We start from the raw sequence: 12,984 nt of genomic DNA on the forward strand, positions 1-12,984 counted from the left end.
TAAAAATTTGGGGACATGTCTTATCCATCTACCATTTCATAATTAACAGTGTTTCTTAATGTTTATAACTTGTGACTCACAGGGAGCTGATAAGAACACAGCTATTTTTACGTAAAATAGCTATTTATTCAGCTTCTTGTCATGCCAAAATGTTTTGTGCATATGCCACTATAATTAGCACACCCTCTGTAACAGGCAAAATTGTACATCAAATTATATTTCATGTTACCTGATTATATAAAAATGTAAAGTGAAAATGATTTATCAATTCTCTTTAACATTACTAGTAAACAGTTCAGCAGGAGATATGAGGCACAAAATCTTAGTAAAATATGACACAGGAAAAGCAATAATGTAATTCTCACTTAAATTTAACTTGTCATAATCTGTTGTGAATATACAAAGACAAACTTTTAAAATGTTATATTTACTAAGATTCTGGCAATAGTTTTATGTAACAAGACACAGCATACCAGGCCTGCCACTCAACTTATTTATGGTTAAGTCTCAGCTTCAATATGAAGCTGTTTAAAAAAAAAAAATCAAAAACCTGCTTTTTACATGCTAAATAGCTTGGCAAGTATGCTGTTAAACACAGTAAAGAATTTAAGATAGCAAGAATAAGAAGTTAATAAAAAGCTAAACATTACAGCCTAAACATACAAAAAATAAAAGAACTATCACTGGTTACATAAAATTTTCCTGACTGGTTAAAACTTAACAGTATAAAACATGCATTTCAGAATCTTTAGCTATCAAGTTCAAAAAGTACCAGTGTCTATCTGAAATGATTCCTTTTCAAAGCCAAAGTGTAGTCAAAATTAGTTCAAATGTTATAACACATTCTAACGCTAAAAAACATTCAGTATTATCGAAGTGGAGGTAAACCCCAGAGCTTCTGGGGCATTCTCATGCTGCAAAAGGCTATTCCTCTGGTTCGCTCAAAGCAGCACGGGGCAGAGCCCGAGGTGACTGAGCTCAATGAAGGGCAGGGCTGCCATACCTGGCTCTGACCTCCCCATGAAGCATGGCTGCTGTGTCCACAAAAATAAGACGTGTGAGGATAAAGGCACGCTATTCTGCTAGCTAAAGTGATAGCAAACCACTCCCACCCCTAAAAGCTCCTTCCCCAGGTAAATAAAAAGGGGGAAAATTTAAAATACACTTATCTACAAGAGTAAGGATTTTGAAATATCAACATAATCCCTACTTCAAAAAAGGTTAACTAGAGTCATCTGGTCATTTCTGATTACATCTTAATGATGTATACAGATTCAGTTTTTGTTGATTTATCATTAGATACTTCTAGTCAAAATATTAACTTTATTCCCAAATATCTTAAACCACTAGTATGACTGCAGTGTATTACCTCCCAGAGTTACTGGAAGAGGGAAAAAAATAGATGTTCAAGCAGCAGGCAACAATTATGGCCTTTTCACACAGTGGCATCTGAGTGGCTACTGATAGTCCAGGAATAATTTAAAAAGAAGCAAATTCATGCATTTTAGTAAATATGTCATAATTTTCACAGTTGAAATTTCCTTAGACATTGCACTCTCTTTATAGGTGAACCCTGATCCTTCTGAATGTTATGGTGAGTCAGGACTTGAACTAGCAGCCTTCTTTTTCTTCTTCTTACTGTGTTTCTTATGCTTCTTTTTCTTTTTTGTTTTTTCCTGAAAAGATAGTTCCGGGTTAGATATAGCTACACGAAAATCTGCAAATCAAAAACAAGTTCACTACGGTGCTTCTAAGTTACTATACAGTCAATTCAAACAATCCACAGAAACAAGTAAGTTACTCAAAACATTTCTCAAAAAGTCTCAATAATACTGTATGAGGACTAAGAAAGTACTTGTCAATTTTCAAAAGATAAGGAAAAACTCCTTGTCAGCAGCACGTTTTATTGTAGCTTCTAACAACATTTCCTATAGGAAATAAATTCAACTGAATTGTGGTATCAACTACCATACTTTATGTTATCTAATTTCTAAAGCTGCAGTAATTATAGTTACTGCAAAGGAAACGTCACATCGTAGTAAAACAATTATAAAATGGTAGCATTCAAAGGAAAAATACACTAAACCTATTTTTTAAGTAAATAGGAAAAGATATTATGTACTGCTTAGGCTGGTAGGACTACTTCATTAACTTAACAACTAACTGGTACAAAATACTGATGCAAAGTTGAAAAGTCTATTTAGTGCTTGATTTTTAGAGGAAAAGGCTATTTTAAAAGTAGTGATACTGTGACTAGACAAAGGAAGCTAAAATTTTGCTACACCTTGACTTTCTGATGTAAAAGAGAAAGGCAGACCTTTTAGAAACAGATATGTGGAAATGGAGCATCAAGTAATATACTAGTGCTGATATTCAGGAGAAAGTAAAAGGGGAAGAGGCACACGGAGGTGGCAAAAGCCAAGCTTCCAGTCCATCTCCTGATCTGGGAGAACTTTCCACCCCTTGCCCCCACTAAGGTCTTTACTACTTTATGGTTCTTAAAACAACTTCCACTGTTCTTCTCATTACAAGTCCAAGTATTCATGGACTGCTACAGAGTCCAAATCTTATATTTGGACTTCTTTTTTTTAAAATTTTTACATTTTTTATATTTGGAGTTCTAAAGGTAAGTTTTGGGCACAGGTCCCTTTTTCATAAAAGGACTGCTGGCCATTCTGCTCTTGGGAACGCTTCTTCCTGGCCCCCGCGACACCTCACTGCTGCCCTCCTTCTATCACCAAGGCCCCCGTCCCTTTGCTGGCTCTTCCTCTGCCCAACCCTCGTGGGTTTCCTGCTTTTCCACGTGCTTTCCCAATCACAGGCTCTAAATACCACTACACACCAATCTCCATATCCAGTCCTGGGCTCTGAAGACTGCAAGTACCTCATTAAGAGCTCTACCGCGCATATTTAAAACTACCATTAAAAATGCCTAATTTTTTTCTCAAGATCCTCTCTCAGCCATTTTAGTGAATGGCACCACTAATTAATTCACATTTTAGTTAGGCCAAACCATCTAAGCTTCTTTGGCTCTACTCTTCTACCTCCACCCTCCACCCCTGAAGCACCAGGCAAGTCCTACCACCTAAGTCTAAAACATATCTCGAATCTACCAGGCCAGTCCATCTCCACCACTGTCACTGCAATACAAGTAATAGCATTTCTCATTTATGTCTACCCATCACCTCTGTCAAATATTTTAAAAAGGTAAAGTTGATTTAGGCCACCTGTTTGCTTTGATAAAAACCCGGTGTGCTCTGAGATAGGGCCTCTGCTTACTTTCCAACCTCACAGTATGCTCTTCCTCTGTCTTCTACGAATGAGCCAAGCCTACCTTTTTTCATTTCTTCAAATGTACCAAACTCATTCCCACCACAGGTCCTGAACTCTTCTCTTTGTCTCGGGCAGTCTTCCTTTCCTCTACTGGCTGGCTCTTTTTTGTGAATCAGATTTCAGCTGAATTTTACCTCCTCAAAGAGGCCTTCCCTCCCTCAGTAAGCCTCTCATTTATCACCCTCTTATCTATCTTGAATTCCATTTTAACAGCTCTACCAAAACAGAACCATGCCTGCATAGAGAAGCTTAATAAATACATGGAACTGAAGTATACAAATTACAATTATCCCAAATCAATTAACTTTATGTGTTAATAATCTAACCAAAGATGAAAGCAGTCTTTACCCAAATTATTTTCCCACTCAGGAAAAAAGTCTCTTAAACGTTTCCTTGATCTTGGAGCATATAAAATGTTAAGAATCATACATTATCAGGTGAACCTTCTTTTCAGAGGACTCTCATTTTAAGAGCAAAAGACATTCTGAGGAGGGGTAGTTACTATCAAATCTACAAATGATGCTGTTCATTTTTCTTTTACTTCTCCCTAAGAAAACGCCTTCAAAGGCCACAGCCCACACTTATGTGAGTGCTCCTAAATTACTCTGGTGATATGACCTCCATTTCTCTTTGGTAATTTGTTATACACTTTCTCTAGGCTGGTCTACTTCTCATTGGGTACCAGGTCCATTTTCCTTATTCCCGTCTTCCAACTTCTCAACCTGCACAGCAGTAGAGATGGCTTCAGAAATGACAAGAATCATCTTTATTACTGAATCATTTATACTGTCACGTTCCTGCTTATTTTTCACTGAAGCTTGTGCTTCAGGAGCTTTTTTCCATTAGTATCAGTTTGGTAGATCTGGGAATAACTACTCTTGAAGATGGAGGAAATCACCATACTTTAGTTTCATGTTTCCTAGTATCATTTAAGGAAGTCAAACAAAAGTTTAAGCTTACAGTTTTAACAGTGAAATACTGAAATGCTACCAGGATATGCTTCCTCTTACTCTGAGCCAATTTAACTTTCACCAACTCATTAAGTGAAGCTGCTGAACACATCTTTCTCAATAAACACTTAGTTCTAGTAAATGCAATCATGCTTTATCATGACGTTTACATTAAACAAAATAGCTATACTGTTATCATGTAAAAACATAAGTGATACTTGCTGTTGTTTTTTCTCGTTCTTCACAGCTTTTCTTCTTTTTTGCTCGTACCTACAGAATTAAAATTTTTGTGGAGAAAAGTTAAATATGTAACTTATACCCAAAGCGTTTTTTTTCCCCCCACTAATATAACTTGGATCTTTAAAAATTTTATGTACAATGAAATAACATTTCATTTTTTGGACAATGAAATAACATTTTAAATTGCTTTGTTGTTCCTTAATCTTCTGTTAAATCACAGGGAGGATTCAATGAAAAACTTTTCAAGGAAAGTGAAAGGGTTAGTTGCTCAGTTGTGTTTGATTCTTTGAGACTCCATGGACTGTAGCCCACCAGGCACCTTTGTCCATGGGATTCTCCAGGCAAGAATACTGGAGTGGGTTGCCATTCCCTTCTCCAGGGGATCTTCCTGACCCAGGAATCGAAACCTTGGTCTCCTGCATTGCAGGCAGATTCTTTACCACTGAGCCACTCTTTCAGTACCTAAAAACAGCAGTAGAGGTATAGTAGATAAAAAATTTGAGCTGTGAAAGAAAACAACAGACTAAGCTCTGAATCCTACCTCTGCTATACATTACTCTCAGTTGTAGCTTCTTGGTAAAATGTAGGTAAAACCCACCCTCTAGGGAGTGGGCTGGAATACGGTAGGTGTTTTTCCTACCTAAGGTGTTGGTAATAAATAGTAGCTTTATATGTGTATATACATATATATAAAAATGTATATAGTATACTTGGTACCAATGAACTGATTAAAATCTTTTTAAGTAACAATTATTACCCCATTAATATTTTATTTAAATATTTTAAAGTGTGATACACTGGATTTCTATTACATTCAAAGTTGCTAAAGCTGATGTGTATTAATGTTAAATCCAAGTATAACATTTTTTATTAAGAAATATATAATTAATACAACATATTATAATAGTAAAGGGCAGAAATTGCCAAAATGTTGAACTGTTTGGTTTATCTGCTAGGTTACTATATGAACATCGAACAACGAACTAGTTCAAAATTGGGAAAGGAGTTATATTAAGGGTGTATACTGTCATCCTATTTATTTAACTTATATGCAGAGTACATCATGCTTGAAATGCCAGGCTGGATGAATCACAAGCTGAAATCAATACTGTTGAGAGAAGTATCAATAACCTCATATGCAGATAACACCACCCTAATGGAAAAAGCAAAGAGGAACTAAAAAGCCTCTTGATGGTGAAAGAGGAGACTGAAAAAGCTGGCTTAAGACCCATCATTCAAAAAACTAAGACCATGGCCTCCAGTCTCATTACTTCATGGCAAATACATGGGGGAAAACGGTGACTGCAACCACAAGATTAAAAGATGCTTGCCCCTCGGAAGGAAAGCAATGACCAACCTAGACAGCATATTGAAAAGCAGAGACATTACTTTGCCAACAAGGTCCATATAATCAAAGCTATGGTTTTTCCAGTAGTCATATATACGGATGTGAGTTGGACCATAATGAAGGCTGAGCGCCAAAGAATTGATGCTTTCAAACAGGGGTGCTGGAGAAGACTTTTGAGAGTTCCTTGGACAGCAAGGAGATCAAACTAGTCAATCTGCAAGGAAATCAACCCTGAATATTCATTGAAGGACTGATGCTGAAGCTGAATGTGGCCACCTGATGTGAAGAGCTGACTCACTGGAAAAGATCCTGTTCTGGGGAAGATTGAGGGCAGGAGGAGAAGGGGATGACAGATGATGAAATGGCTGGATGCCATCATTGACTCAATGGACAAGAGTGTGAGCAAACTTCAGGAGATAGTGAAGGAAGCTTAGTGTGCTGCAGTCCATGGGGTCACAGAGTCAGACATGACTGAGTGACTGAACAAGTTTATTAAAATATGAACACAAAGTATTTTGTACTGGGTTTTAACATACAGTTGGCCCTCCATATCCACGGGTTCAGCACTCATGGATTCAATCAACCACGGATCAAAAATATTTTGGGAAGGGGATTCCCTGGTGGCTCAGTGGTAAAGAATCCACTTGTAATACCAGAGATGCGGGTTCAACCCCTGCATCCGGGAAGATCCCACATGCCGTGGATCAACTGTGCCCATGTGCCACAACTACCGAGCCCACGCTCTAGGGCCCAGGAGCCGCAACTACCGAGCCCACATGCCACAACTACTGAAGCCCTCGCACCCTAGGGCCCATGCTCCACAGAAGCCGCTGCAGTGAGCAGCTTGTGTGGAGCAACTAGAGAATAGCCCCTGCTCACTGCAACTAGAGAAAGGCCCACCCAGCAACCAAAATTCAGCACAGCCAGAAGTAAACAAATTTTTTTTTTAATTTGGGGGAAAAAAACGGCAGAAAGTTTCAAAAAGCAAAACTTGAATTGGCCACATGCTAGCAACTATTTATATAGCATTTACATTGTATTAGGTATTATATGTACTCTACAGAAAACTTAAAAGTACATGGAAGGATGTGCATAGGTTATACACAAGTATTTACTATGCCATTTTGTGTAAGAGACAACACCTGCAGATTTTGATATCCACAGGGGTCCTGGAACCAACTCCCTGCAGACATGGAAGAATGACAGGATAGTAAATGTCCTGTAAGAGTGATATCATGTAAATAGAGGGAAGACTGTCTTTTGTTTCATTGGGAGCTTTACTGGGAATTGTCTACTATTTTCGAAAATGTTACCGATGACAATGCTATTGTATGGCTTTTTAAGGGCATAGGTCAATTTGCCTGCTATAGCCTGAATTTTGCTGCAGCTCAATATTTTATGTCTTTTAGTGTTATTATGCTCAAATACTTATATACCGAAATACAATTTTATAAAATTATATATTATTTTCTTCTATTCATTTTTATTTCTTTAGGGGATACTATCAATAATATAAAAATGTGTACAGGTAAGCTATATTACCTACAAATTTCATTAAAAGAATAGTGTGAAATATTGCTACATAAATATTGCTATAAAATTGCTACAGGTTTTATTTTTCAAATGAGGAATTCAAGTCTAAGCAGAGGACTACATCAAAGATGATAACTTATAAACCAAAATGAACTAAGAATGGACTATAATTCCAATGGAGTACAAAATCTAAGACATGGATATTATAGCTGGAATGGATGGTCTAGATTACCTAATCATAGTCCCTCATTTTATGGATAGGAAAACTGAGGTCCTATCAACATTTCTGCTTTACCTTATAACCTTTCTGCTTCCTAAAGAGCAGCTCAAAACCAAAACAAGGTGGGGAGGGAGGTGAGAGGGGGGATCAGGATGGGGAACACATGTAAATCCATGGCTGATTCATGTTAATGTATGGCAAAACCCACTACAATATTGTAAAGTAATTAGCCTCCAACTAATAAAAATAAATGGAAAAAAAAAAAAACAAAAAAAAAACAAAACAAGGGAATGCTGGGTTTTAATGTGCTACATACTATACAGTATTTTTCATGTCATCAAAATGGTAGTAAAATTTAAAGAAAATATTAGGAGAGTAAAAATAAAAGTTCTGAGATAGGAAAGGTATGTGGGAATATAATTATCAAAATAAAACTGTATTACTATCTTCTGTAAAAATACAGAATTTAATCTTAAATGGCATTTAACATGTTAGAAAAGTTAGTCAAATACTTAATGAAAAATTATTTTTTAATAATTCACATTCATTAAGTCAAATAACTAGGTATTTTAAAGTAAAGAAAATGGATTTAATTATATACTTACCTCCTCAGTATATTCTGATTGTGACTCTGACTCAGATGATAATGGTTTATCTTCTGGATACATCTTTCTTTTTTTGCTGAGCCCTTTAATGTCCTATGAAAAATAAATACATGTATGTTGACTCAGATATAATAGTATTCCAGAAGAATTTTATGTTTCTAAGTTCTACTTAAAAATTTTTCCTATTACCACAAAAACTACCTATTTTCATTTTAGAACTGTCTAAAATTGGTGACATTTATCAGGAATCAGTTTCTAATTTCAATAAAAAGTTACTTTTATTAAGTAACTTGAAAAGAAATAACTATACATCCACTTAGATGTAATATCTTCTTTACTTTCTCTAATTAAACATGACAGAATCTTAAAGAGTTAATGAAAACATAGCGTAAGATTTGGGTCCTTTGCATTCTAACTCTTTTGTTTCTAGCCAGGGTTGGATCAGACAGGCCTAGTGCTATAGAAAAGAATCTAAAAAGATTACTGCACTTTAATGCATTTAAGGTGTTAAATTCACATTAAAAAACAAAACAAAACAAAAAACCCCAAACTTAATCCCTAAGCATTTAATGATGAGAAAATGTACAACTTGGGGGGAGAAAAGGAGAGTAAGACTGGGAGAAGGGAGAAGTACTCTGAAAACACCTGAAGCAAAAGTGACAAAACATGAAAATGTATTAAAGCTGCATTCTGGGTATGCCAGTTGTCATTTTATATTTTCTATATACTTTATCTGTATGTATGAAGTAGTTCATAACAAAACCACATAAAGGAAAAAATGTTCACCACCTAATCTTACACAGAAAAAAATGACCATTTTTTTAATAGCATGAATCCAATTTTGAAGAGGTTAACAAGGAAATAAACTAAAAGTGGTGATACATGTTAGATTACAGGTGATTTGTTTCTGTAAACAGCTTTATTATTTTGGTAGAAAATAATTCATTATAAGAAAATGCACCCAAATCCCACTACAGGGGTTTTGGGAAACATCTATGTGTGTATGTATGCCTTTACATAAATACCTGTTTATGTAACCCACTCTTTTCACCCAATAGTATCTTTCCATGCCAATTACACCATCATTTTTGGCCACTTTTGATATACATTGAAACTACGTATCATTGAAAGTATATCCCACAATTTACTTAACCCATCTCCTTCTGGAGAGCAGGCATATAGGTTTTTGCTATTAAAGTTGAAACAGAGTAAAGGGTATGTGAGGGAAAAATCTTTATCTAACAATAAAGACTAAATAAAAAACCAAAGCAGCCTTCATCTAAATCATTGTCTCCCTCTCACCACAACCCTCAAAATTGTTTATTTCATTCATTCATCAATCACACGTCACCAAAAACCCTCTTCATCAGATTCTTTCGTCAGTCATAGCAATCTCAGATTATTAGAATATAGTTCATATTTTCTTTAAGAATTGCCTAAACATGTTTTTTGGGTTTCCCAGGTGGCACAGTGGTAAAGAATCTACCTTGCCAATGCAGGTGATGCAAGAGACAGTTTTAATCCTTAGGTCGGGAAGATGCCCTGGAGTAGGAAATGGCAACCCACTCCAGTATTCTTGCCTGGAAAATGCCCCAGACAGAGGAGTCTGGTGGGCTGCCGTCCATGGGGTTGCAGAATTGGACATAACTAAGCACATACACACGTATCTTGCCTATTTTTATGCGTGTGACGTATTCTCTTTCCCTTAATTATTGAAGAACAAGGTTTTTGTCTTACATATTCCTAGTAGTTTTTCTTAGTCTATTCATATATATTTAAACTTTGTCCATAGCTTAAATGTCTTTTTGCCATTCAGAATTTGAATTATATGGTCAAAAGTTCCTGAGTTTTGATGCAAAGGCCGTTCTCACTCTGATGTTATATTCACCCATGTCTTTCTCCAGGTACATTTTCATACATTTCTGACTTATCTGGGAATTTATTTGGCCTTAAGGAGTGTTAAACTTTAAATTTTTCAAATGGTTAGTCACTTTTGCCCAAGAAATGCCACCTCTGGCATGTATAAATTCCACAAATACTTACCAATTTTTACCTGGACTTTACAATGTTCCATTGTTTTTACTATTCCTGTACCATACCACATTGCTTTAATCAAAGTATATGAAAAATGTTTCAACTTCTAGCAGGGCAAGTCACACCCAGAAATTTTATTAAATTTTCATGTGTTTCTGAATAGATGTGTATAGTTTCTTTAAATTAGCCCTGCTCACTTCCTTAAGATTTTCCTATATGTTTTTTGTAACTATTATAAATGAAATAGATTTTTCCACTATATTTTCTACTTAGGTGTTGCATTGCCAAGCACTTTGGAACAATTTAAAATAAAAATGGAGCTAAAAATAATGATTGATATATATGACTGAAAATTAAAACATTATAAGATTATAATAGACATCCTAATTAAGATTAAGAGAAATCATAGACTTTTCTTAAGAGATGCTAACTATGTGTCTGAAAGATTAGCAATCAAGGTATATAATAACTCTTACCAATTGGAAAGATTTAAATCAAATGGAAAAATGGGCCAAGACCATGAAGAGGCAATCCTCAGAGAATGAAATCTGCATGGCTAATCAATGGAGGGGCTCAGACATCTTCACACATTAAACTAGCGAAACAGGAGGTCTCAACAGTGTGCTAAGTATGTACAAGGAACAGGGGTACTATCATATATTACTAGTAGGAGTGTAAATTAGAAAATAAGCACTTTGGCGAGCAAAATGCAGACATGTTAAATGTATCAATATGTTCCCCGGACCCAGAAATTATAGTCCCAGGTATACCTTAGAAAATCAATGAAAAGCTAACGAAAAGGAGAAAAAGATAACAAATAGTCACGGCAGCACTGTTTGCACTATTCAAGAAAGAAAATAACCTAGATGTCTACAAACAAAAGAATAGAAATACAAATTGTGGTGCATTAAAATAATGGACTATTAGAAGCAGAAGAAACAAACTTCAGAGTATCAAGAAGGATAAATGTCAACAGCACTGTTGCATGAAAAAAAAAAAAGTTTCAGAAGAAAACATAATGATACCATTTTGAAAATAAGTGTGAACACACACTTATCTAAAGGTGGATGGGAAGGATACACAGTAATTTCAAAAACAGATGCCTACAGTGAAGGAGAGTGTGACAGAGACTTCTGCCAATAAAACAAGACATGACAAAATGTAAACCATTTGCTAATTCTACTGGGTATGTATATGTGTTATTTATTATATATGTATATATTACTCTATATTTTGTATATTTTGAAGTACTTCAAAATCATAGTGCAGATGTTTTATTAGTTATTTCATGTTTGTAAACCGCCAGTTCTCAGTTTTACATTGTTTTTAAACACATGAAAGTAACCACTTATTATTTTATAATGATTTTGAAACTCAGGAATTTCTGTTGAAATTATATCACACCCTATTGGAACTGAAAATAATCACAGTATCCTTCCTTTGATCAGTTAATATGGCAAGTTATATTGATAAATTTTATATCCTTGAATCCTTGGAATTAATGAAATCAACTTTGTCCATACGGTTTCTTCTTTAGTGTATTTATTTGCAAACTGGAAAAAAAAAAGAAAAAGAAACCCCTTCTACATATATACCCAAGAGAAAACATTATAGACTAAGGGAAATAAGCCAGTCACATAAGGTCATATACAGTATAACTGCTTTTATCTGATACAGCCGTAACATATAAATCCACAGAGCCATAAAGCAGACTGGAGGCCAGCACAGGATGAGAACAGAGAAGGAAGCTGAGTACTTAATGAGTATGGGTATTTTTAACAGATTTATGAAAAAGTCTTGAAACTAAAGAGCTGATCTGCTCAACAATGCCCAACACTGTACATAAACTAAGTATCACCAAATTATAATTTAAAGATGGTTCATAGCATATTATGTGAATTTCACCCCAATTTTTGTTGTTGTTCAGTCACCAAGTTGTGTCCGACTGCGATCCCATGAACTGCGCCCCCCTGTCCCTCGCCATCTCACAGAATTTGCCCAACTTCATGTCCATTGGAATGATATAAAAAGACTGAATAAACTTTGGTGACATTGGTATTTGGTTTTCTATTAGTAATGCTTTCTTTAGGCTTTTATTTTTAATAATCAGAAAGACTGCGCGTGTGCTCAGGTGCTAAGCTGTGCCCGACTCTCTGTGACCCCGTGGACTGTAGCCCGCCAGGCTCCTCTGTCCATGGGGTTTCCCAGGCAAGAACACTGGAGTGGGTTGCCATTTCCTTTTCCAGGGAATCAGAAAGACTAAAAATTATAAATTAGAAACTTAGAGAGGCATAAATTTAGCATTAAGCATAGATAAGCTATAAATGAAGATAAAACATCTACTTACAGTAGAAAAAAGATTTTTCAAATTATCTATGGTATACTCAATTTGAAACAGAAATCCATGCTCTTTCATTAAAAGGACCTTCTTTAAAATGAGTGAGGAGTGCTCGCTTCGGCAGCACATATACTAAAAATTGGAACGATACAGAGAAGATTAGCATGGCCCCTGCGCAAGGCTGACACGCAAATTCGTGAAGCGTTCCATATTTTTAAAATAAAATAAAATAAAATGAGTGAGGAAACAAATGGAATGTTTAAAATCTTCCATTAATTCAATTTTGAGATAATATACTACATCTACACAAATTCTCTGCAGGAATACCCTTCTCATCTTTTACTTTCAATAACAAACCCAATAAGCAAAAGAAATCGCTTAAG

At 35.5% G+C, this 12,984-nt stretch overlaps 1 protein-coding gene and 1 non-coding gene across 3 annotated transcripts in view; one reads left to right on the forward strand and one right to left on the reverse strand.

The window, feature by feature from the left end:
- Positions 1-104: 104 nt before the first annotated feature.
- FAM133B (family with sequence similarity 133 member B) overlaps positions 105-12,984 on the reverse strand; it is a 28,141-nt gene continuing 15,261 nt past the window's right edge. For both annotated transcript variants that reach the window (XM_065939792.1, XM_065939791.1), the window contains exons 9-11: positions 8,230-8,322; positions 4,506-4,553; positions 105-1,676 (exon numbers count right to left, since the gene is read on the reverse strand). In XM_065939792.1, the coding sequence (XP_065795864.1) occupies positions 1,590-1,676; positions 4,506-4,553; positions 8,230-8,322 (228 nt within the window). In that variant the 3' untranslated portion in view covers positions 105-1,589. The remainder of the gene's footprint in view (positions 1,677-4,505; positions 4,554-8,229; positions 8,323-12,984) is intronic.
- LOC136171239 (U6 spliceosomal RNA) lies at positions 12,710-12,817 on the forward strand. Its single transcript, XR_010663790.1, has one exon. It is a non-coding gene; the product is annotated as a U6 spliceosomal RNA (small nuclear RNA).

The sequence above is a fragment of the Muntiacus reevesi genome, chromosome 6 (assembly GCF_963930625.1).
Source record: "Muntiacus reevesi chromosome 6, mMunRee1.1, whole genome shotgun sequence".
NCBI lineage: Eukaryota > Metazoa > Chordata > Mammalia > Artiodactyla > Cervidae > Muntiacus > Muntiacus reevesi.